Below are 25,943 nucleotides of genomic sequence, written 5' to 3'. Positions count from 1 at the left end.
AGCGGTGGTTGAAGTCCTTCCTGAGGTTGCGGCGCCGTCGTGCTGTTGGCGAGATGCTGCGTTAACGCCGCCAACTGGGCTTGCAAGGGCCCCAAGCTTGCATTGATCGCTTCATGAATACGATGGTCGATCCACTGGTGCTGGGACGTAGGACTATCACCGGACTGTGTTTGCTGCTCCATCATAGCGGTCATGCGACAGGTTCCGCGATAGTAGATTGATTGAGCTTTAGATATGTAAGGGGCTGCGCCGCTGTTTGTTCAACATAAGGGTGCCGTATGATTGTCTATCTAAAGCTAGGGAGAAAGAAAGGAGAAGAGCAAGCTCGAGGCTCGCCTCGAGCTTGCGCAGTTAAGTTGCAGTGGCAACTTAGGCGAAATTAATCCAATTACACAACCGACCGTCTGCACGGCGCCGAAGCTCCGGGTCCGGCAGAGCCGGGTCCACAGCATCGGGCATAGCCCGTGACACTGGGCCTGTGCTCGATATGGTCGAAGCTAAAATACAGCGGGACCAAGCGTATAAGAATGGACGACTCTAGCGACTCGGCCTCCCTAGTACCCGGATATACCCGGAAAAAACGCGAGTTTCTTGCGGCAAGGGGAAGAAGTAGTGCGAGAGGACCCATAGCGACTCATCAAGATTTCGGAGCACTAAAGGGCCAAATGTGATTGGCCGAGAGGGCAAAGATCACGTGCAAAGTCTTCACAGGGTAGAGCATAGAGACCTTTCGTTCCTCAAGGCATAACGCGCTCTAAAAAGATGGGGCTTCACTTAACGCGTCTTCATGTCATCTTTTTCGACGTCTGTGAGGAGTCTGCCTTATTAGGAGAATCCACCAGGCGTAATACGTTGTGCGAGCGGGTGTGGGTGTGTAATGAGTCCTCAGTCTTCGGATCAACGGCTTCAAGCCAACTTACTTTCCGTCCTCTGCGCCCGCTGTGGCGAGAAAAAGCCGGTGGGTGACTTCATAGCAAGCGGAACTCTGCTGACAGCACCAAGAACTGTTTGGACTGTCGTAGTCGGTGCAATTCTCATGTCAGTTCTGCTCTCCCCACTCCTCCGGCCTAATTATTTGACACTAACTAATAGAAGAACTCCAGATCCAGAAATGCAATCCTGTCGTTGAGGAAGGTCGTTGCGGGGCCTCCCTCGGCAGAGAGACCAGCCTCGAAGAGAACCGAAGGAGATGCTGACCTTTTGCCTCCTGACAAGAGATCCGGAACACAGCCCACATCTCCAGAGAGGCTGCGACAACAACATACAGCTAGGATTTTGTTCAGTGAACCAACCAGTCAGCCGCACATCGTGCTGGGGACGCCTATTCCATTAACCCGCAGAAGCTCGGAGCTCTTCAGATCTCTGGCCCCCTCACCGCCTGTGCAGTCAGACACCCATTCAATCGCTTCGCATTCTGACCCGTCTACTGTCCGGAGCAACGAGGTTAATTTTGAGCACTCTTATTCGACTGTGAGGTTTCGCAAAGGCGGGAGGGACTCGCAGGACGTTCCGTCCAAGGCCGAGGCGAGAGCAAAGCGGGCTGTTATCCAGCGCGACCATCGTTCACGACGCCGTGCAGGGGAGGCTGTGTCACAAACTCCCACATTATCTCAACTCGGCACTTCTGAAGGTTCCGATGGTCATGGAGAAGGTATCCTTGTGCTGTGGTTGCGGTAGTTTGTTCAAGCTAACTATGGAACGTAGACCGCAGTCAAGGTCGACAGCACCCCGACGAGCATTTAGGCCGGGGTGAGCTGACCGAGGAGAGGGATGACAGGGAGCAGTTCTCTGAATCTGATATTGACGTTGAGGACTATTTCAACCTGCTTCTTTCACCTGCTCGGCCGCAGAGATTCCTCCAACAATTGGGGGTAGAGTCTGATTCCGAGGTGGGGGACGAAGATGAGGGCGGCAGCGACGATTGCTTGAATGCGAGCCCTCTTCGCCGTCGCTCACGGCGGCCCGCCGCGCAGTCAAGGCGTGGTCGCCGTGGTCCTGCCCCTGGTACAGGAGGGCGACCACGAAAATCTCGAGGGCAAACTCGGTCATCCATACCGCCACGACGTATTCGGAGTCCGGTGATAATCCCACCTGAACAATCAGCTGTTTTTCATGCGCAAGATCCGGTGTGGAATGGCGACCTTGACGCTCCCGCATTGAGTGACCGCGACAAAGCAACACTCCGCGAGTTCTGGACCATGCTGGACAATGATCAGATGGAATACTGCAGGAGATGCCAAGAAAGTTGGTTTCAGATGAAGATCGATACTGACGGCATCTGTGGGCGTTGCTATCGGAAAGACGCGAAACGACGCAACGGCGAGCCGTATTTCTTCTCTGCAGATAATCAGCTCGACTTTGGCCCTGTGCCGGCGCGATTGCCCCAGCTTACGCCTACCGAAGAGTCGTTGATTGCTCGTGTTCACGTCCATGTGAACATTATGCTTGTGCGAGGGCAGCAGTACAAGTATCGGGGCCACGTAGTTCACTTCCTGCGCGAGGTTGGCCTAGTGTATAACCAGCTGCCTCTTTTACCTCAGGAGCTAAACACGGTATTACTCCGTCCTGCCAATACGTCGTCCCACGCAAAGCTTACCCGACAATTTACGCGCCAGTTCCGTGTACGCCGCCAGCCCGTCACCATATGGCTTAACTACCTCTGCCGCCACCATCCTGGCTATCGATGCATCATCATCGATGAAGAGCGGCTGAATCAATTGCCTAAGGATGGCAATGTCCTGGATTCAATCCCGCAGAGCCAAGTGGAGGCTGCCGATGTTGGACCCGAGGATGATCATGAAGCGGAACCGGACGTGGAGGACGAGGCTGCGGTGCCAGACCTCTTAGCCAAAGACACGGAGCTCGATGCTCTGCGGTCTATTCTCGCCGGAGAACCGGATGTTGATCCAGGGCTGGCCACCGTCGGGCCGCAGACGCGGCACGAGTTGCAGCTTCCGAATATACGGCGCACGCCAATTAATGAGTTCAATCGCTCTCATGCGCTACTCTCGTTGGCGTTTCCCTGCCTTTTCCCTGACGGGATAGCCGACTTTGTTGAGCCTCGGTTACGCTCCATTGAGTACAAGGACTACGTCGAGCATGCTATGCGCTGGCATGACGGGCGCTTTGCACGTCACCCGACCTTCCGCTTCGTCGCATTCAATACTCTGATACGGTCACAAGCCCGTACACGGTCCAAGTTCTTCGTGAAGCAACGTGATGGGATGAATCAGTCGCTCACGCGGGAGCAACTTATTCAGGCGCTGGAGCACAGCGAGGACCCCGAGGCACAGGCGCTTATCAACTCAATCACAAGACATGCGGTGTCTATTCGCGGCACGCGTCCCTTCTGGAATAGAAAGAGGCAGGACCTCGAGGCATACGCCTATAACCTTGGATGTCCTGGTGCATTTATCACATTCAGCCCGGCAGATTTACACTGGCGGAGTCTCTACCAACACATGCCCCGATACGATGAATGGCTGGCTGCGTCCGAGTCGGAGAGGATGGGTCTCTCACGCCAACTTTTGCGTCAGAATCCTCATATTGCCGCTTTTCACTTCTACCGACGATACTGCTTCTTCCGAGATATCGTGTTAAGCAAGAAGTTCAACATTACGGATTATTGGGATCGGTATGAATGGCAAGGGCGTGGCAGTCCGCACAACCATGGCCTGTACTGGATGGGGAATTGCCCTGGAGTCGACATGGGGGATGAAGCGGCTCGAGATGTATTCGCACGCACGTGGGGATTCCACATAACTGCTATCAACCCCGAGCCGACTAGAACTGTGCCTCAGGGCGAGGGTAATCCCCTGAGCGCGGATCCGATAAGCACAGAAATGTCATTCCTGCGACTCTCACAGATCGTCAACCGTTGCCAGCGTCACAGGTGCAATACCACGTACTGCCTGCGTGTGAGGAAGAGAACCGGTGATCTGGCGAGGGATATGGAAGGGGCTGCTGCAGACATCGAGGCGGCCAATGCAGCCGATCCAGAGAGGGAGTGTCGCTTCAACTTCCCCCGTGCTCTGCGGGAGCTGGCCGCAGTCATCCGGAAGGAAGGCAAGTCATACTACGTCTTCGAGGCGGCGCGGAATGACAGCCTCATGAACCACTTCAATCCTGCGATTGTCCTAGGCTGGCTGGCCAATATCGACATATCCCCATGCACCAGCTTACAGGCGGTTATTACATACGCGGCGAAGTATTGCAGCAAATCTGAGAAGAAGACTGAGCCCTACTGTAAGCTCGCAGACCAAGTTTTGCCGCACACGGCACACCTTCAGCCCCTCTTATCCTTCTCCTCCCGTTTAATGAATAAGCTGATTGCCGAGAGAGATTACTCGGCGCAGGAGATTTCCCATATGCTGCTTAACATCCCGCTGCAGGAAGGCACACGAATGGTGGTCTCAGTGGACTGCCGCCCGTTGGAGCAACATGCGCGTTCGTATCGCGTCGACGAAGATGTCAACGAGACCATTGGCAATTACAGAAAATATCTTGAGAGAAGTGACCAACATGAGGACGTGACGTATCTCGAGTATCTGCAACTATACAATCTCAAGACGTGGAGGAGACTTGCTGCTAACGCGAAGAAGAGGGTCCTGTCTTACTTCCCTCGATATAGGTCAATCAGGTTTCTTCCCAGTTCAATGACTTCTGCCGTGTTAAACTGATGATGGCTCATCCACATCGTTCTCCAGAGGAGTTGTACGCAGTGTGCGGACAACAGTTTGATTCCTTCGCGGCTGCGTACAAGTTTTGCAGAGAGCACCACGACGCCCATGCGGACGACCATTACGGGGAGCCAGAAGCAAATGAACTGAGGGCAGAGGACGACGAATTTGAGCTTGAGGTCCATGAAGAGCCCACAGTGGAAGAGGACTGGCATGAACTCGCCCACATGCTTCCCGACCACCCGCTGGAGGAGGAGGATATCGACATGCTTGGCCGCCGAGACATTGACATCAATTATGATTGGGCCCCTCACGTTGGACGGTATACTGATGACGGTATTCTCAACGGCGACTACTGGAAGCGACGCAAAGCGGCAAGCCGCCTTGACCTTGATGTGGATCATCAGCCGTTGGAAGCCCGCGATTCCCTAAATCGAGACCAGCGCCTAGTGTACGATACGGTGATGGCCCACTTCCTTAATCAGGAACCCTCTCAGGTGCTGCTCCATGTGGATGGCGGAGGTGGTACCGGGAAGTCATACCTCATTAATTTGCTCTCCGCGCATCTTCAAGCCGCTGCTGCTGGGAGAGTGACACCAGTTTGGCGTGCCGCGCCCACTGGCGTCGCGGGAAATCAGATCTCGGGCACCACCTTGCATTCCCTGTTACATCTCCCAATCAATAAGGACTTCAAGCCCCTGTCGCCCGTTGACAAGGCCCAGCTCCAGAAGAAGCTGAAGGACATCAAGTACCTGATCATCGATGAGAAGAGCATGCTAGGACTGCGGCAGCTGTCCTGGATCGATGACCGTCTGCGCGAGGCGTTCCCGAATAGGAATGAGGACTTCTTTGGTGGTCTCAACATACTGTTGGTTGGCGACTTCTTTCAACTTCCCCCCGTGCTACAGAAGCCGCTTTACTACGACAAGGAGGTGCAGGGAGTAGAGATCAAAGGCAGAAACGCATACAGACGCTTTGATAAATCGGTCTTCCTGAAGGTTGCCCAGCGGCAACAGGGCGATGATCAGGAGGCGTTTCGCACAGCTCTGGGAGAATTGCGGCTGCTCCAACTATCGGTGGAGTCCTGGAAGCTCCTTTCCAGCCGGGTACAGGCAAAGCTAGATGATCAAGAGGTGGCCAGGTTCGCCAACGCCTTGCGAGTATACGCCACTAAAGATCGGGTGAACGAATATAACCACTACCACCTTGACCGTCTCGTCCGGCCAGTCATTCAGGTCAAGGCTAAGAATGTTGGCCTTGGCGCGTCTGCGGCCCCTGACGACAAGGCGGGCAACCTTGCGAAGCAGATCCCCATATGCATTGGCGCTCGTCTGATGCTGACGTCTAACCTTTGGCAGCCAGTTGGCCTCTGCAACGGCGCTCGCGGCACGGTGTACGACATCGGCTGGGCACCTGGGGCTGACCCCGTTCGAGACCCTCCCTGTGTTATCATGATGGAGTTTGACAAGTATAACGGACCGGTGTTCCTGACTACCACTGATGGCAGGAAGATTGTCCCGATTCTCCCAGTAGACAGGGACTTCCTCATCGGAAGCACTCTCTGCACTCGCACTCAGTTTCCCCTGATCGTGTGCTATGCCATTACTGTGCACAAGTCACAAAGCATCACGGAGGATATAATTGTTACGGATCTCTCCTGCCGGGACTTTCAGACGGGCTTAAGCTATGTGGCTGTGTCTCGTGTGAAAACAATCCAGGGCTTGATGCTGGATGCACCGTTTGATCGTGGTCACCTCTTTTATGAGTCTTCCCCAGACGGTATGAAGATGAAGCTCCGGGACCAAGAACTAAGGAAACGGCAGGTTCTTACGCGGAATCCCTTTAAGATAGAGCGTGGTTCTGTATAGTTTCTACGTGATTCTGCTCGTGACAAAAAACAAAAGATGAAATTGAAAAAAAGAGAACAGAAATGTCTCCTCCTCCTCCAAAAAAAATCCAGTTACGTAGATAATGCATTGACCCGCGGACTCTCAGCCTTCGGATGATTCTACCCCTTGCACCACGGCTTTAAAATGCAAGGGGTGACGTAGTATTTTATAAATCGTGTCATCTGAATAATAGAGGATATTTGTCCATAGCTTGCCACTACTCTGGCGGAAGAACACACTCGGGTCTCTGGCTATCGTCAGATTGTTATCCTCCGTGGGCCTAAGGCTAAATTGAACTTTAATACAAGTTCCCACCAGCCTGACTTCCTTCCTTTGTGCGTCGTATAGCTCGGGGTTTTGTAGTGAGGAAACCCAACTACCCTCCAGATACTTGATCGCCTCAGCCGGCCAGTCATTCAGGTCAAGGCTAAGAATATCGGGTTTGGCGCGGCTGCGGCTCCTGACGACAAAGCGGGCAACCTTGCGAAGCAGATCCCCATGTGCATTGGCGCCCGTCTCATGCTGACGTCTAACCTTTGGCAGCCAGTTGGCCTCTGCAACGGCGCTCGCGGTACAGTCTACGACATCGGCTGGGCACCTGGGGCTGATCCCATCCAAGACCCTCCCTGCGTCATCATGATGGAGTTTGACAAATACAGCGGGCCGGTGTTCTTGACCACCGCTGATGGCAGGAAGATTGTTCCGATTCTCCCGGTAGACAGGGACTTCCTCATTGGAGCCACTCTTTGCACTCGCACCCAGTTCCCCCTGATCGTATGCTACGCCATTACCGTTCACAAGTCACAAAGCATCACTGAAGATGTGATCGTTACGGACCTCTCCTGCCGGGACTTTCAGACTGGTCTCAGCTACGTAGCTGTCTCTCGTGGCAAAACGCTCGCGGGCCTAATGCTGGATGCGCCATTTGATCGTAATCATTTGTTTTATGAATCTGCCCCCGATGGTATGAAGATGAAGCTGCGGGACCAAGAGTTTAGGAAACGGCAGGTTCTTACACGGAATCCCTATAAGATAGACCGTGGTTCTGCATAATTCTACGTGATTCAGCTCTGCTCGTGGTAAGAAGATACAGTGCTCCTAATAGTGTAAATAGTGCGTGTGGACACCCCAAACTGCTCATTTAGTGCGTTTGATTGGACCGCACTAAACCACCAGTGCGTTTGAAACGGCTACACTAAACTACCAGTGTGCTTGACAAGCCCATACTGCACTGTTGGTCCGTCTGTCACCATCAGACTAAACCATAGTGCAAACCATAGTTTGCACTATTAGTGTAAAATCCAAGGGTCACCTTGTCGGCCCCCCGCGCTCGACATGCACCGCTTTCCAATGGCATTTTTGGAACGCCGCTCCGCTCGCCCACCAAGTAATTCATCAAGTTCCTGATTCCACTGTATCAATGATGACATCTGCGTCTGTCTGGCCGACATAATGGCTCTAGAGTTTATATTTAGATCAATGGCACCGTACACATGGCGACATAGAAGCTTACCTCTGACGGAATAATTAGAGCACTACAATCCCAGGATCGTAGGCACTCCAATAGATTCAACGTTTCAACATTCATAGATCCTCGCTGGTCGGTTACCGAAAGTTTGGCTTTGGAGAAAAGTCGCTCTGTCTCCGTAGACATGGGCGCAATCGATAGAATGTCGATGGCCATCAAAGATAAGTTAGGAAACCGTCGGCGCTGCGCTGACTCTAACCACCATTTCAACGGATCTGATACCATCATCACAGGTTCACGGCAATACACTTCGTACTCGTCGTCATCCATGTTGAAAATAGTGGCCCTTTGCTCTTTCATCCACATTTTGTATCCGTTTAGTCGCCTTGTAGTTGTCTGTTGTGCGGAGCCCGGACGAAGAACTGGGCAGGAGGTGGTTGATTTGTACGTCTCCCTCCACAACTGCCCTACGCGAGCTTTAGCTCTCTCAATCCATTCAATTTTGTCCTCCCAAGTCTTCTCCATATATGCCCACTTAAGAGACGGGTTTAATACTGTCGCTGCCGAATAGACTGGTGAGTCTTCCGTCAATTCGTAGTAGTCGGCCAGTTTAGCCCAGGCAGTCTCCATCATTGCAGCCAAGTGGGGAAGGGCGGTGGCCTTCCTGGCAGCCTCAATGTGATGCAGGAGATAGTCCATGGTAGGCAGAATGTCCGAGATGGAATCTCTCATGCCTTCGTTGGCTATTGTAGCATCGTAAAATGGTTCGAGGAATTTGTGAATCTCGGCCAAAGTTGCCCAGTCAGACGGGGTCAGAGCATCGTCCTGCAGAGCCGGCTCTTGCGCACAAAATATGGTGATGGCCTGCCGTACTTTGGGCCGGAGAGCCCACTCAACCATTCCATACCACGAGTTCCAGCGGGTGTCATTATCACGTCGCAGTCTGAGACCGTCGCTGAGAGTGGTGAATGTTTGGAGCCGTTGTGGGGTCCAAGTGATATAGACTACGATATTGTGCAGTTGGCCTATTGCCCCTCGCTTTCTCCACTGCTCGACTCCCTCGTTGGATGGCCCGTGGTAGGGGTTTGTTGTAGGCGGTCGTTTTCCGATGAGAAATTCCATCACGGCCATGCTGATTATGTGGCCGAAACAGCGAAGTCGGTGAGGAAGAGGATCGTAGAAAACGTCAAACTCACGTTCCAAGTCGTCGGAAACCTTGTCGATCATGGTGTTCATATTGCTGGCATTATCCATCATGAAGTATCCCACCTTTGAGGCTATTCCGTATTCTCGTATGAACTCCATGATTGCTTCTGCCATGTTCTCGCCGCTGTGCTGGCCTTCTAATTCTTTTATCCTCACCACAAGGGACAGCAAACCGTGATCTTCAGTGACAAACTGAACAGTGAAGCCTATTACTCCTAAACAATTTGGCGATGTCCAATTGTCGGGGACGACGTGAATCGACGAGAGGGCATTCTGCAAGGCCCTTTTAACAAACTCCTTGTTGATGTAGGCCCTTTGCAAGTCGGTCCTAACCGTATCGCCAGACCTTGGGAGGAGATCATCGGAAGCCGGGCGAATATACCGGATTAGGTCACGAAAGGCTGGTTGCTCGGCATGAGCAAAGGGGAGGCTGCAGGCTACTGTGTAGCGGCAGTACAATTCGCGCAGTGTGGCCTGGTCCAGAGCATCCTCCTCTGCGGTCGCCTTGCGTTTCTTGATTAAGGAAGGCGTATCTTTGGCCAGGAAGGCAGTGATATCTCCAAGGCGACTTTGCGTTACTTCCCGCCTAGACTCCTGTCTTCCAGCAATCATGATATGGTGCTCCTTTCGCAAGTGATTGACGATGACGGACGACCCTCCAGAGTAATTGTATCTCTTTGGTCTTTTCTTATCAAAGCATGGCTGGCAATGCCACCATTTTGTTCCGTTGGAATCAACCCAGGCCGCCGGGACAGCCTTGCCTTCTTCTCTTCGACAGTACTGCCAAATGGGAGATGTCCTAGGGCGGGGAGCGGTAAGAGCTGGCGAGGACGATGGTGCCGGCGACGAGGTGGCTTCTGTATCGATAACAGAGTTAGGATCATCCAGATGGCCTGTGCTGTGACCGATGTCAATAGCACTAGCAGAGTCAGAGTGATCAAAGACGGAAGACATGATTTAGAACTTCAGATAAATACGGCATGTAGACAGGAAGTGCGATCATGCTGCACGGAGAGTGCTGTATTAAACAACTTCTCACTCAAGCACCCAGGAGTCCAGGACATTGAGGGCTTGATAGCCTGCTGCTGGACTAACCAGCCAGTTTACATCGTGGAAACTTGGTTTCTGGCCAGAATTCCTACCAACCGCTACCTTAAGGGCTCATGTCCAAAGACGAAACGTGCCACAATGTGGCCCCCCACCTTCAATTTCCCAGTTTAGCTCCGTCACAGCTCGCTGACCAATGATCGTCGCCGAGCGTCGACTGGCACTAATAGTGTCACTATTAGTGTGCCACTCTCACACTGAACTGGTCATCCGTCTGGTCGAGCTACACTGGACTATCAGTGTAGTGTGCCGACTCCACACTGAACCATCAGTTTGGTGCGAGAGACGTACACTGAACTAATAGTGCGGGCACTAATAGTGTGCACTGCAGTGTGCACTAATAGTACAGTTTTTGGTCCACACTATTAGGAGCGCTGGTCTTCCTTCAGTTCTCTCACTTGTGCCTGGAGCTCCCGAATCAAGTCTTCCTGTTGGCCGATCCGCTCTAATTAACTGACCCAGAATCCTGTCGTTTTGTTCGAATATCTTTCCTTTTAACTCCCCTACCTCGCCGCTAACCCTTCCCAGCAACTCCAACACCTTCTGTAACATCACCTTCCCCGTATCGCCAGCGCTACGGGCCTTCCTGCCATCTACCGCTGGCTCAACATCTACTTCTGCATGAGATCCACGCGTCACTCGGCTCGCCGGCTTCCCGGCAGGCTTTGCTGCCGCATTTTCAAGGGAGCGAAGCGTGTCTTGAACTTTCCCGGTGGGCTTCGTCGGACGCGTCGTTCGTCTCGGTGATGCGGTGGGGCTGTCAGTCTCCACCACGATCGGACCTTCAGGCGGGTCCGCCATGTTTAAGACCTGCGGGCTTCCGCCCAACGAAGAAACAATGAATCGATAAAACTATCTACAGAGCAACAAAGACCTCAGTTCGAGATCTCAGGAAGCCGTCCCCGCTCCGGCGGCCAATACAGAGGCGCCCGGGCGCGCATTTAATATTGCGCGCCCTGCTGACTAATTTTTGCGCGCCCCCCTTTCCGCACGCACACAACAGCGGTACCGTTGCCGACCACACAATTCTGTCATGGCTCAAGCAGTATTCCCTGACGATGTGCTCCCGTCAGAGGGCGTATATGATTCACGTGAATCGCCTCTTATGGCTATAAATGCCTGGGCAAAGCCTAGAGGTTATGCATTCACCACAGGGAAATCTTCTAAGACTCCAAATAACCGGGTTAAAGTTGTATTTGCATGTGATCGAAATAAGCTTCCACAGATTTGGTAGCTCAAGTGCCGCTTCAACTGGCGATGGAGTTCGTAGCTTTACATCCAGCCGTAATAAGACATTTTTTGGGTTAAGTGGAATAAGTCCTGCGCCTCTAAAAGCTCCTTGAATATTTTCTTTTGTCATTGCGGCTTTAAATGCAATGCAAAACGCGGGTAGAAAGTCACCCTTTGTGATGTGTGTTATGTGCGCCCTCATCAGTCGTTCGATTTCTTTGCCATACGCCTTCTTTAGCGGCCCAAAACAGCCAACATCTAATGGTTGAAGAATATGGGATAAATGAGACGGCATACAGAGCGTGATGATCTTGTGGTCCTTGCAGAATACCTCGAATTCCGTGGAATGGTGGCTTTCATGCCCATCTAGGATGAGAAGACGATATGCACCTGTTGTGCGCGGCCAGTGTGTCCAATAGTGTGATATTACCATATATGATTAGATTTTCGAAGGTCATATCATATATGATATGGCCATGGCCCTCACCATATCATATGAGGCTGATATGATATGATCACAATATATGGTAATATACACGGCCATATTATTCACGTGATAGTCCTAAGTCTGCGAATTGATCGCAGATACGCAACAGCAGCCGGGCAGACACAACCCAATCAAAGTCTCATAAGCTATGGAAATTATAGTGGAATCTCTCCGCCTGCATCCAGGTCGTCGGCAAAGGCCACCCTGCTGCCTTTGCCAAGCCATGATTTGAGGCATTCCGTCGCCTCAATACTTTCAATGCCCATGCGATTCCTACGGTCTGTAATAGTGATCTTTGTACCCGAAAACAGGCGTTCTGGCTCCGCCGACATTACCGGAATGGACAATACATCTAAAGCCATAATAGATAGAGCCGGGTAAGACTTCCTCTGAGTAGGCTCAAGCCACCAGGATCGAGGATCCGTCACTTCTGGTACTATTGGAGCAAGAAGATACTTTGTATACTCGTCCTGACCGAGGCTGCTCCCTTTCCTCTGCTGCGCCCACTTGTGAAAGGAGTTCTTGACCTCATTACCGGCTTCTGACGTCTGAGTAGGGACTGTGACTGCAGTGGATTTATATTCTTTGGTCCAGAAATCCAACATTTGTTTCCGACAAGGTTCCCACCAGTCTGAAGGCCAATTGTTGTCAATATAGTCCCACTTCCACTGTGGAGATAATACTAGTGCTGCAATATAGACCGGCGATCTGTCCGTCAAGCTGTAATACTTATCCAGCTTGGCCCAGCCGGAGTTGCAACAAGGACTCATGAACGGGTCATTCGCATATTTTTCCTTTGCAGTCTCGAACTGCTCAAGGAGGAAGTCCATTGTCGGCAATACTCTGTCAATGGTTGCATTGCGACCTTCTGTCCCTGTTGTGGCATCATAGAAGAACAACAGGAAGTCCTGGAGCTTTTGCAATTCTTGCCAGTCCTTTTCCGACAACAGGTCGTCGCTGTTCTCTTGATACTGGTGGCAAAAGAGGTTGATCGCAGTCTTGAGCTTCGTTGCAGTACGGATCATCGCATACCAAGAGTTCCAGCGAGTAGAGTTGTCCCGTACGAGGTTGCGGCCGCCACTGAGCTCTCTGAAATTGGCCAAGCGTTGTGGGCTCCGCTGGATATATGCCACGATATTATGTAGTTCCCCAAGAGGTCCCTTGCGTCGCCATTGCTCCATCTCGAGTTCCGTGGGCGTTGTCAAGGCGCTCGTATTATTCTCATCTGCAAGAGATTCATCGTTGGTCTGAAAGAGAAAGGACTGAGCGGCTAGGTTTATGATATGGCCGTTGCAGCGCAGGCGGTGGTGTTCCGCATTGTAGACAATCTGATACTGGTCGAAAAGTACTATTCACGGGCCACTTAGCATGGGTCACGGGCTGTGAACGCATTGTGGTCTGTAAACCCCCGCTGTACAATGCGTGAGCTGGCTATATGACGTACGTACGCGTAGAAAGAGCCTTCATCATTGTACCGTTGTTGTCTGCATTGTCCATCATGAAATAGCCCACTTTGGAGGCAATTCCATAGTCGTTGATAATTTCCATAACACAGTCTGCCATATTTGGGCCCGAGTGCTTGCCGTCGAGTTCTCTTAAAGCCAGAACGGAGTATTCTAACTGGCCAGATTCGGATGTATAGTGTGCAACAATGCCAAGAAACGCAAGGGCATTAGGCGAAGTCCAGAGATCAACTGTGAAGTGTACTTTCGAGAGAGCGACTGGATCTCGCGTTTGACTCGAAGTTTCTGGGTCTCATATGTCCGCAAGGTCCAACTGCGTATAGTTGAAGGAGAGTTTGGCAGCCAGTTGTCGATCGCTGGATTCAGGAAGCAAAGTAAGGCCCTGAATTCTGCTTGCTTTGCCATACGAAAAGAGACGCTGCAGGTCGTGATCCACCGTACGTATAGTTGTTCGAGGACGGCGGGGTCTACATCGTGAGTTGCAATCGTGGATAGACAGCGGCGTTTATAGTCGGTGGTTTGATGGGCCTTTTCGAAGGCGTCGACGATTGTGGCTTGCATCAATGCAGTTCGGGTTTCTTGGGTAGAAGATATATCGATATTATGCCGATCCTTTAAATGAGTTGAAATAACAGTTGTTCCACCAGACTCGAGATACTCCTTTGCGCAGTACTTGCAGCGCCATATTGACTTCCCCTTCGCATTGAGAGTAACCTCGTTGCGGCCGACGGGTGTATAGTGCCACACTTTGGAGTAGCGCCTTTTCGTAGCGGCCGAGGCGGTTATGGAAGGAGAGGACAGTGTAGGATCATGACATGGTGAATCAAGGTTGTCTAATGGCTCGCTCCCAAGCCGCGAGAGCATATCAGAAGGTTGCGACGACATTATGTTGATACATTGTAATGGTCTTAGTGAGCATATTGACAACAGACTAAGCGAATACGAACGGATGCAGAAATAAGAAAAGGGGAGGGGAGTTTGAATGAGCCCCTGAGAATCAAGCCAATCTCGCTTGCCACAGGTTCCCTGCATGGGCTGCTTGGGAAGGAACCTTAAAGCGCAAGCTGAAAAAAAGTCTTCGGGCTAACCTATAGTGCCTTGAAGAGGCAGATATTTGACCTCTGTTGTGCTCGTTGAGTCATGGAAATCACTATGTTCCAGTATCAATACGGCAATATATGGTCATATCCCGGATGCCGATATCATACGGCCACCATATGAGATTATGGGATATCATACGGTCACCATATCATATCATATGGTAATATCAATATATGGTAATACGTATTGCCATATCGCAAATACTATTGGACACACTGTGCGCGGCTTAGTATGCTTTTCGAAGTGTTATGTCCATTCTACGGCTTTTTCATTTGTAGTCCAGCCGTTATAAGTTATAGAGATGACCCAATCCTTTGGTAACGTGCTGTCTTTATACCAGTTTGCAAGATGATATTGCCCCGCAGCTATAATGAGTAGCGGGATGCCTTGGCCTCGAGAATTAATAGACTGAAGTACTGAAACCTATTCTCTATCACCTGGTTGAGCTAAATTTGGCTTGACACGTCTTTCTGAGCTTGTAACAACCATTGTGGTTGAGATTACGCCCATCATAAAGCCAGTCTCGTCAAAGTTGTGGAAATCGTCGTCATGTATGCCGTATTTCGCGACTGTGTTGCGTACAAGCTCAAACTAAGGCTCAATTATCTTTGGATCTTCGCACAAGGCCCTCTGGTAGTTATGTTTACGCGTAAAACGCGTAGAAAGCTGTGGTTGGCGCTTGACAAAGTTTGAAGCCCATCGTGATCCCACTGGAGGCGCGTTGCGATCGGCTAGCAGACGATTCGCCATATCTTGCACACCACAGAGCCGGGGAGGAAAAGATCGTGAATCTAGGTCAAGTATGTATTTAACAATCGTGGATTCCTCTAGATTCGTGAGTTTTCGCAAGTTCGGCATGGTATCACGTCGTGCATCGATTCCCTTTAGGCGAGAGCTTAGTGTGCTATGAGGCACGTTGTAGATCTTAGAGGCGGCTCGAGCGCTTAGATTCGGGCTGTTCTGAATAGCTTGGCAAGCTAAGATTATTGACTCTTCTGTATTCGAGGTTTCCATAATTATTGGCTGAGAAATTTGAAGTTAAAGATAGAGAGTTCCATTTGGCAGTAGCATGTCCAGCTCGTTATGCAATCACGTTAAGTTATTTTTTTGTATAATCTTTTCAACGAGGTAGGTTTGGGTGGTCCGCTCGCTATGCGCCTACGTTAACTACTTATCTATTATAGGGGTGCCTGAGCCCTAGCCACTGGCGGTACTGAGTCCCTGAAATAGCGCAAGATGTCAAACGAGTGGCTCGCCAATCGCGTCTAGTAGCCTTAAGAGGCAGAGTAACTTAAGCAGCAGGTAGTGGTTTACTGCGGTAACCACTCCGCAGCCAGCGTTACGACCCAGTATAGTATTTTGTCGGAAAACGCCATTTCCGACATGACAGAGTACGAACTGCGTGGAGCACGTTGTGTTCCTTGCTACAATTATATACCGGTACAGATACCCCCTTGAACGATCCTGTTCCTCTTCCCGAATATTGCCTAACCGCTGTATCATCTATGACGAGCTTGGAGACCAGCATTGTTAGTATCAAAGCAAGCAACGACCAGAAAGTGCCATTCAGCTCGGAAGATAATTCATTTTCGATTCTCTGAAAATGTCTCATCCACCCTCCGGACTTGCAGGAGTTGCAGCCAATATCCCAAAGCGCAAAGGTCAGACTATCGGCCACTCTACCAACCAACCACTGGAGCCTGCCCAGCCAGTTTTGATGGATCCTAACCGGTATCTAATGCAGGAATCCGACGCGTCTCTGCGTTACCTCTAGCTCCGTTAGCTCGTAAGCGAATCCATACCCAAGAGGCTCAAAGGGCCACCCGCATGAGAACCAGAGAATATATGGATTGGCTACGGCGAGAAGTGGATGAGCTCAGAAGGAAAAGCTGTGCCGGAGCAAGCATGCGCAGCACGACCCTTGAGTGGCTTTATCAGCGTAACAGGAATCCCGAGAATGAGCTAGCTGAGCTCAATATGAGGTTGTCGTCTGCCAGTCCTCGACCCGGCAGACCGTTCGAGATTGTGGGAGGCATCCAAACCAATTCTCACGCTCGGCGATACCACAGGATGTTTGCAAATGGGCTCTCGCTTTGCTATAATGGAGCGAAAATTGGAGTACGCGCTTTCGAAAGTTTATGGACACTTCCTTCACCAGAGGAGCGCAAGAACGTTGCTGGAAGTGAATATGCAAACCAGCGTGGCTTTGAGCCACCAAGCGAAGGAATTTGGGCCACAATATGCCTTGATTATCCTTCACACTTCCAACCATTACCAGCAAAGTTTGTTTGATACTTGATGGCGGTCTTCAATGTTGCGAATCAGGGCGAAGGTTGGCTCCCAGTAAAGCAGGACGTTTCCGAAGCTCCTCGTTACTCGCGACAGGGCAAGAACGCCTTTGTCTGGAAGGAAGCCGGCCTGCTTCTTAGCATCTCGACTGTCTCGGCGTTTATACCAGGCGTTCAATGATTCGAAATATCTGCTAAACTGTGAAAATATCTCTATACTCGGCTCTTCTAGCGAAGTCCCCCAAGCTCAAAGTGTTCCAAAGCGAGTAATTCATCTACTCAACCCCTCCTTCCCCCGCATGGATCATGAACTCCCTTCCGACTCCACATGTTCAAGAACCTGAGGAACGCCGGCTATTTCATGTTCACAATTCCATCACCACGCTAATGAATGCTCCAGGCGTGTGCGCTGATCGGCATTTCCGTGTTGTCGTTGCTTGTCCGTGAACATTGTCGTACCAGAAATCTCAGCCGATGGTGGTATGGTGTTGAATGCGGATGCATTGCTAGGTCCACTGACCTGCTGATATGTCCATGGACCAGGAAGTGCCGATACCGCAGGACGGGGAAATTGGAGGTGCTTCTCGACGTGGTATAACTCTTGGAACGGCGTCCACGACACGATGGCATTTTTGAATGTTAGACAAGTTTGAAGGTAGGCAACCTCAGCGGTCAATTCTTGGTTTCGCGAGGTCAATTCTTTCACCACTTGATCACTGGAAGTCTGTGATTGCAGCTCTCTGACCGCGGATTCAAGTCGTGCGATATATTGCTTGGTTCTCTGTCGAGCTGCGCGCTGGGCAATTCGATCCTGAGTTCGTTTGCGTTCTAATTTCTCCGGAGTTAATTTAGCGATCTGGCGAGATCCTTGCGGAAGATTAGCAACAAATGAGCCTTGCACACCGTTTCATAATATAAAATCAGGGAGAGCCCAAAAACATTGTCAAAGAGTTGTAAATCCTTACTTTTACGCTGGGGAGTGCAGCTTGCTGGCGTGGGTGACATGCCGAGAGAATGCCAGGAAGTAATACCTGTAGTTCGCTCAAAGAAATGCGCATCTCTCTTTGTCAATATTGTTTTACGTCCGTAATCACTTCGGAGCTATGGGTACGGCTTATCCCAGCCATGATATCCATCTAGCTCAAGGACAACATTTATCACCAAGTTATGGGTGTCGCAGGTAGGAAAAAGGAGCAAGTAAGGGCGGCCCAGGGTTAGCTCAGGGAACATTTGTTGTATCGAGACTGTAACTATTAAACGCTAATGCGGCACCTACGACTCCAGTATGACACTGAGATGCCTGCGTGCCTGGGCGTGCCGGTGAACAGTTGAGATCAGGACAAGCCTACCACACCATGGCGGACAGGGGTGTGGATTGTTCCGAGACGGATGGCAAATTATCATGAGTACAGGGATATCGCAGTTGAACTCTTCGCTTCAGCAAATCAAAGGGCCTCTACGTGAGGTCTGCAGTGCAGCTTTGTTGCTAGACCGCTGTTGCGTTAGTTACCAGATACTCCCAACCACGCTCTCCATATATGGAGTTGCATGGATGCATTGATTCCAAGCCACTCCATATTCACAACCCGTCAATTTCTGCTCGGGAGACGTCACATTGCCTTAAACAGAGTGGCGGCACTGATCGTTTAACGTTTTAGTCCTCGCCTTAACACGCAGACTCTAGTAGTGGGTCAAAACCTGTCAACATTTTTAAGGCTGAGAGTTTTTCCCACTAGTGACATCCGCAGAGCATCCCGATTCGACCCTTGTTCACAGTTCTACCTTGTGTGCTGACTCGTGTGATGCATGTTTAGATTCAATGCTTCAGCTGTCTGGCGTCACCTTCATTTCCCTCTGTCGTACATCACGCCATAAATGCGTCATTCCGAATAGGCTGCCTGTCTCATGCCAAGATAATCAGGGGATGGCCTTTGGAGCCTTGGAGACGGGGGGAGGAGAAAGATACGTTTTGTGGTTGTGATTTCGTGGACTTCTGGGGCTCCATGAAATATTGACAGCGGACCGATGTGGGGAACCTGCTCGACACCACCTGCCCTTTCAGGCATGACCATCATACAAGGGTCAGCCAATACTTTCAGGTGCTTGCAGGGATCACTCGGAGGCTGCCGCAGTTTTGAGGCGTTCAATCAAGGTGGCCAGCCCTGCCACGTGTTTCAGAGTGGAACTAGACCATCATCCTCCGACTTTTCGAGTAATTGGTTCGGTAATATTGCCGAATTGCCTGTTTCATTGCACTGATCCTAACTCTGCTCAAGTATTTAACCCAGCAAATGTCTTCCAAGCCCCTGAAGAAATGCCAGGATGGAGGCCAAAAAGCGAGAGGAGGCTCTTCAGAATGAGACAGACAGGCCCGGCGGCAACAGAAGATTTGTTGCTGCCCCTGCTGAGAGGTCTCCATAACCACTTTTGTTTCTAAGCGCACAAAGTGCTTCAATGCAACGCATATTACTATCACAAGTTGCGTCCAACAGTAGCTATCGTATTGTATAAACAACAACCTCATATTAGCTCTAGACAAGATAGATTAAAACAATGTATATGCCTACCCCATCTTCGTCTTCCGGTAAAGCCTTCTCAAGACCAGCGATGTCGAACTTCTTCATCGTCATTATTTCAACGGCAACCCGGTCTGCGGGCGGTTTTATCCCCCGACGAAGTTATCTGTTGTAAGACACTCGGGAAAACTTGCCACGACAGCCCGAACTTGTCGCCAGCCAGAACTTGTCGCCAGCCATTCGCATTGCTACTTCGCACTGTTGCACCACGGTGTAAGATAATAGCTACACGCTTGAATAGTCGTGCCCGCACTGCCCGGGTAATGTTCCTGAAAATGCTGGGGGTGTGGCACGAGCACTCCGTTGGAGATTTGTGACTGAAAGCAGGCTTTGGAACCTGAAGGTAAGGTAGTGGGCTGTGAGTACATCACACCCCGCGTCTGAATGAGACTATTTGAAGTTTAACAGCCACCAACATACTGGCTTCCAAAATTCAACTCTCAATTTTAGGAAGCACTCACAGGGTTAAGCGATGGCTCCTACTGGCCGCAGCGGACCAGGGATGGCGTAATTCAGGTAGTCTTCGGGATTAGGACAATATTCCAAAATTGCCTCCCCATCGGGCATACTACTGCCACGACGGACCAAATCAGGGTGATATCTGTTCTATAGGAGGTTGTGTCATTACGACATGTCTGGAAAAGAGCAGTGGGCCTGAACTTCCTGTAGACAGCAGATCTTTCGGGATCTGACTTGGTAGGTTGGTGACTCTATGTGCTGCAAGTCATGCCGCTGCCTCCTTCCTTCCACTGCCTGGCGATGGCTTCTCGCATAAATGCGCTTCATTTCCACCGCTCCACCCCGGTAGGTTGTAGTTCCTGGACAACAGCATTCGTTGTTTCATAACCCTTCTATCCACTTACAAAAGTCCCTACCTGGTGGTCATGCCACGGCGTTGCGGATAACGACGAACCATCTGGCGTCGTCACCCCACCCGTTCAACGGCGGCGCGTCGTTCGTATTTGAGCACCTAAATCGGAAAATGCAATCCGTTTTGCAACATGGCAGATTTCAGCTTACTTATTGCCCGGGCTAAAAAGCGCATGGCAGAGAACGTCAGAGAAAAAGATAGGATTATTTTTGGTATTGGTGAGCTCGATAGGGAAATGGCCAAAACTACTCGGTTTTTGGCGGAAATGGAGATAAAGAGAGCGGCTGCGCAGTTTGCCAGACCTAGGACGGCGGAATTAGATGCTGACTTGAAGTCCTTGAATTATTACGTTTCAACCCTGACAGAGTCCTTGAAGACGTTGCAACCAAGGCTCGAACCCACTACACTGGATAGCCACGTGGACCATCCATAAATGGTCCATCTCTATTAAATCCATCTTGTCGGCGCTCAGATTACATAATATCCATTACATTCGTGCTTGAAATGGATGTAATTGATGTATTTAGGTGGATTTAGGGTAGGTTTTGAGGATATTTTCTGACCCAGTATTTCAGCGGTCGGCAGGCGTATTTTTGCACGAAATTGATCTTAAATCGAGACACTTAAAACCCTGGTCAGCAATGCCGATCACTCCACAATTCATCTTACACTGTCGGCATGAACGAATTTCTTCGAATCTCCTGCTGCTGCTTGGCGTACAATTTTTTTTTACCATGTATGTCATTCGATATGCCAGTCCAGTCAGAGCAACAGAAGCTGCTGGAGGACCGTCTGTTTCGCGATTTTAAAGGCTGGACTTGGTCCGAACGCGCTCGTGACACTAGCTCGTGGCTTTGGGACTTTGGCTGCGATATTCAACGGCATGGGACCCCGGAAATGGGCTTGCAAGCACTGCATCCTCATAAATCGGCCCAGTATCGCCAGTTTTGCGTCGTCAAGCCTTCAGAACGCGGCAAATCACCTGTGGCGTGAGCACAAAATACCAGCACCAGCACGCGAGAAAAGGAGCACGGCACAGCTGAAATCAGAAGGCGCACCGGAATCGAAGCAGCCGACTATTGCCTCTGCTTTGAAACTGAACGTTGACAAGCCTAGGGAACAGACTATCGCGAATTGCATCATCTCACGGTTTGATAAACAGCACTTCCAGCGAATGCTAGTGGAATTAATCGTGAGTAGCAATCAATCCTTCTCCTTCGTGGAGAACCCCGTCCTCCGAGAAATCTTCGACTATTTGAGTCCATCCGTTTCGATCCAATGCGCCAACCTGAGCGGCAGTGCTATTCGATATAAGATTATTCAAGAATATAACCGCCACAAGCAGAGGGTTATAGAAGTGCTGAGGAGCTCCACTGGACTGCTCCATATATCATTTGATGGCTGGACGTCTCGAAATAAGCTTGCCCTGTATGGGATTGCCTGCTTTTTTAGAGATGAGAAGGACCGGCCCTGCAAAATCATAATTGGGGTTCCAGAGGCTCATCGCCACTTCGGCTCAACGATCGGCGGGGAGGTTCTCGATGTCCTGCATGCTCTTGGTGTGAGTCGAGAGAAGATTGGCTATTTCACCCTTGACAACGCTGAAAATAACGATACGGCGATGGAGGTTATCGGGGCTGAGCTTGGGTTCAACGGCCGGCTGCGCCGTGGACGTTGCATGGGCCACACCATCAACTTGTCAGCCAAGGCACTGTTATTTGGGAGAAATACGGACGCGTTCGAGCAGCAATTATCAGGCGCAGAAGCGTTATCTGATGCTGAATACGCTCGATGGCGCCGAAAAGGGCCTGTTGGGAAGTTACATAATATCGTTGTGGATGTGCGCGTTACCCATCGGCTGATATACTTATTCAAAGAGGTTCAGAGGGTAGGAGGCTTGACCAAACGCCATTCGCCTTGTGCTAACTTTGGCTCTTTAAATAGGAAGAAATTGATCGCGCCACCACCCTGAAACTTCGGTCGAAGAAACCGCTCAAGCTAATCATCGATAACGACACGCGCTGGCTGTCACAGCTCTACATGATCCGCAGGGCTCTGCGGTTAAAAACGTCCATCAAACTACTGCTGGTCAGGTACAAGGCACAGTGGGAAGACGAAAATCGGTCTAGGAAGACTGGGCAGGTGACGCAAGCCAAGTTGGCAAAAAAGCCACGCATCCTCCGTGACGAGAATCAGCTCACGGACAAAGACTGGGAGGTCCTCTACCATTTGGAGGCTATTCTGACCGTCTTCGAAACCGTGGTGAAGACGCTGGAGGGCGATGGGCACATCCGTAAGCGCAGACAGGGCTGGACCGGTTCCTACGGCAATGTCTGGGACGTGGTGCTGGGGTACGAGCTGCTTCTTAACACACTGGAAGAGTATAAAGAGCTTGCTGCTGGTTTTCCTGATGCAGAGTACTTGCGCATCGGAATCAACCTTGCTTGGGATAAGCTGGATGAGTATTACCAACGGCTGGATGAGACGCCGATATACTATACAGCCATGGCGCTCCATCCAGCCTATCGCTGGGACTGGTTTGATGAGACGTGGTCACATAAGCCTAGTTGGGTAAAAAAGGCAAAAGAGATGGTTGCCGATGTCTGGTTATCCGATTACGCCCACCTTGAAGTTAGGACTACCAGCAGCAGGAGTGACGAGGAGCCACCAGCTAAACGGTCTCGGTTTTTCAACGCGTTCGAGAAGAACAGTCGTCTGCCAAGCTCAACACCAGCCTACGTAACAACTATAATGGGCGACGAGTACCAGGCGTGGCAGACGGATCGTGAGGTAGGTGACAGCAATGTTCGCGATCCAATCCGTTACTGGATCACGAAAAAAGGCAGATATCCCAGGTTATCCAGGATGGCCTTGGACTTCCTGACGATTCAGCCAATGTCAGCCGAATGTGAAAGGTTATTTTCAGCAGCTGGCAAGATGGTCTCGGCATTGCGTACAGACCTCGATGCTGAGATTATTGGAATCTGTCAGGTTTTACGTTCTTGGTATCGTGCAGGCCTCATCAAGGACCTAGATCCATTGCTTCACTCGCATGTTGAGACTCAACTGGATGGAGTCTACGCGACTCTGAGCGACAATGAACTGGCACTTGCCGAGTCAAAGTGGCTATTGGACGGCGAGGACAGCGTCAGCGAGGGGGGTGATTTAGTACTGCAGCAGACGGGGGAAGAGTTAATAACGAAATATGAAAGTGAGGCCGAATAGGCCTGATCCGGTGAACAGTCTCCAAAGTGCACTTGTACATACATGTGTACATCCACTCCACTCAACTTGGAAGTGTATCACATCCACCAAGTAGAGGTCTGATATGTAGCACATCCACTCGACTTGGCCCAAATGTGGATGGGTGTAGTGGTTTCGAGCCTTGGTTGCAACGTTTTAGGTTGGCTTATGTGTTGAAGGTGAAGGAGCTAGTTGAGAGGCTCAAGGAGACAGGAGTGTGGTTCAATTCTGTACTGATCATTGAGGGATTGAGCATAGTGACAAAGTTGTCGGATAAAACTGCCTCTGTTGATAGAACAAGCAAACTTGGTGTAAATGCTGGTTGTCATGACGTCGGCTATGAGAACTGAGAACAGCCGGAAAAAGCAATTATTTGCTTCGGACGAACGGGACGTTTGCTAGTATTAAAAGACGGCTGCAGACTCTGTCTGCAGCACGAACAACAACAAGAACAATGATTTTGTAAAGAAGCTTAGTTAACAATGGGTCTCATAACATGACAAAAGTACTGAGACATAAATTTCAGCAGCATGGGAGGATTTTGGTTTCTAGACAAGGTTATCTCAACATAATCTACTGATATAACCTTACAGGACTACATGATGACTACTCTACTTACCGACACATGACCGCATTTCCATATTGTGTCCTCCCATCCCTTCGCGGCCTGCTCGATTCTTGACAATCACCCGGTGATTTGCTTCTTCTAAACGCTTTAATTTAATTCTTTCTCCTGATAAACTGCTTCAAGAAGGCTCGGACTGCTTTGCATGTCCCTTACTGTGAGTTGTGCCAACGCAGCCCGTTTTCGGTCAGAAGTCACCTCAAGGCTCGCAAGTCATCAATGCTCAGCTTCTTGGTTGTGGTTACCCAATTTAAATCACCTTACCCTCGCTGCGTATCCGGTGCAGAAGGAGTCACTGGCCGACAATCAAAGCGCCAAGGAAGTAACCGCCTCCCGTCTGATAAGTATGCCTCTGTTGATAGAACAGGCAAACTTGGTGTAACTGTTAGCTGTCATAACGTCGGCTTTTAGGGATGAAGATAGCCGGAAAAAGCAATTATACTTATGCTTCGGACGAAAGGAAGTTTTATTTAAAAAACGGCTGCAGAGAATGGTGTCTAAGCAGAATTGACACACAACAATGATTGTACCACAGTGTGTACCTGTGTGCGATAACATAAAGTGACGTAAGCTAATGATGAGTCTCATAATGTCGGATAAAACTGCCTCTGTTAATTGAACAAGCAGACTTGGAGTAATTGCTAGATGTCATAAAATCATAGATATCAGGAGATGAGAGGCTGGCCAACCATCTGGAATTTTATCTGAAGGCTGGTAGTTATGCTTCTGAACTCAGATAAATGACGTGAATCCCTCTGCCAAGAGAAGGACAACGAACAAGAACAATAATGAATTCATCATCAGTAATTACCTGTGCGCCACGATATTAAATTTGGCTATGACTTTCATAACGTGACAATATCTTGCACACCACTGAGCCGGGGGGGAAAAGATCGCGAATCTAGGTCAAGAATATATTCAACAATTGTTGATTCCTCTAGATTTGTAAGTTTCCGACAGGGCGGCATAGTATCGCGTCGTGCGGCGATTCCCTTAACACGAGCGCTAAGTGTACTATGAGGTACCATATAGATTTTGGCAGCCGCTCGAATGCTTGGTCTTGGGGTATTTTGGATAGCCTGGCGGGCTAAAATCATTTGTCTTTCTTTATCGACATTTTCCATGATTATTGGGAGAGAAATGTGAAGTCAAAGATAAATAGTCCTATTTTGGCAGTGGAGTGTCCAGCTCACTATGCTGTCCAGCTCACTATGCACTTACGTTATTGTTTGTATTATTTACCACACTGAATATACACACTCTGCCCATGCCACGTCGCACAGTTTGAAGTCCATTATACCCCTGTGAAGCCATGCTCGTCCTTAAGAGTCACGTAGAGTACGTGCATGGGGTGGATTCGCGTCATGGTAGGCCAAGCTGAAGTGGTGCTTCACCAGGCTGCGCATCCCACCGCAGGTCAGTTCCACAAGTCGATTAAGAATGGAAAACTCCATCTTAAGCTTCACGCTGTAGACGAAGGGCCTGAAGGCAACCTCAGTGTCAAAGAAACAAAAGCTTGCAAGCAAAACAATGGCAATGTCAAACGGGATGACTATGACATTAACCGGAATTAGATGGTTCCGCACCTTCCGGGCAGCGTTATAGCGCAGGTAACGTTGGAATGAGAAGACGGCGAGGGACTGCCAGATATAGATTCCGGAGATAGTAAGTTCTAGGACAGCAAACCCTGTAATTTGAACCCTCTCTTGG

The 25,943-nt window shown here is 50.2% G+C and overlaps 4 protein-coding genes across 4 annotated transcripts; 2 read left to right on the top strand and 2 right to left on the bottom strand.

Moving 5' to 3' along the window:
* Nucleotides 1-877: 877 nt before the first annotated feature.
* VFPPC_11995 (ATP-dependent DNA helicase PIF1) lies at nucleotides 878-7,621 on the top strand (the record flags this gene model as incomplete). The annotated part of the gene is made up of 5 exons (XM_018290017.1): nucleotides 878-1,038; nucleotides 1,104-1,651; nucleotides 1,705-4,650; nucleotides 4,707-6,541; nucleotides 6,956-7,621. 5 exons carry the CDS (start codon nucleotides 878-880, stop codon nucleotides 7,619-7,621), a joined length of 6,156 nt encoding a protein of 2,051 aa, XP_018135655.1.
* A 342-nt stretch (nucleotides 7,622-7,963) lies between these two features.
* Nucleotides 7,964-10,196, bottom strand: VFPPC_14995 (transposase-like protein; the record flags this gene model as incomplete). Its single annotated transcript, XM_018294960.1, has 2 exons — nucleotides 7,964-8,026; nucleotides 8,082-10,196. 2 exons carry the CDS (start codon nucleotides 10,194-10,196, stop codon nucleotides 7,964-7,966), a joined length of 2,178 nt encoding a protein of 725 aa, XP_018135654.1.
* Nucleotides 10,197-12,221: 2,025 nt separating this feature from the next.
* On the bottom strand, nucleotides 12,222-14,393 carry VFPPC_18565 (BED zinc finger domain-containing protein; the record flags this gene model as incomplete). The annotated part of the gene is made up of 3 exons (XM_022430156.1): nucleotides 12,222-13,400; nucleotides 13,528-13,793; nucleotides 13,847-14,393. The coding sequence occupies 3 exons, from the start codon at nucleotides 14,391-14,393 to the stop codon at nucleotides 12,222-12,224; spliced, it is 1,992 nt and encodes a 663-aa protein (XP_022284856.1).
* Nucleotides 14,394-21,248: 6,855 nt separating this feature from the next.
* VFPPC_18566 (reverse transcriptase) lies at nucleotides 21,249-23,590 on the top strand (the record flags this gene model as incomplete). Its single annotated transcript, XM_022430157.1, has 2 exons — nucleotides 21,249-22,253; nucleotides 22,310-23,590. 2 exons carry the CDS (start codon nucleotides 21,249-21,251, stop codon nucleotides 23,588-23,590), a joined length of 2,286 nt encoding a protein of 761 aa, XP_022284855.1.
* Nucleotides 23,591-25,943: the final 2,353 nt, after the last annotated feature.

The sequence above is a fragment of the Pochonia chlamydosporia genome (genome assembly GCF_001653235.2).
Source record: "Pochonia chlamydosporia 170 chromosome Unknown PCv3seq00025, whole genome shotgun sequence".
Lineage (NCBI taxonomy): Eukaryota > Fungi > Ascomycota > Sordariomycetes > Hypocreales > Clavicipitaceae > Pochonia > Pochonia chlamydosporia.
The sequence above is the reverse complement of the archived record's forward strand: the minus strand, read 5'-3'. Positions and strand labels throughout refer to the sequence as shown.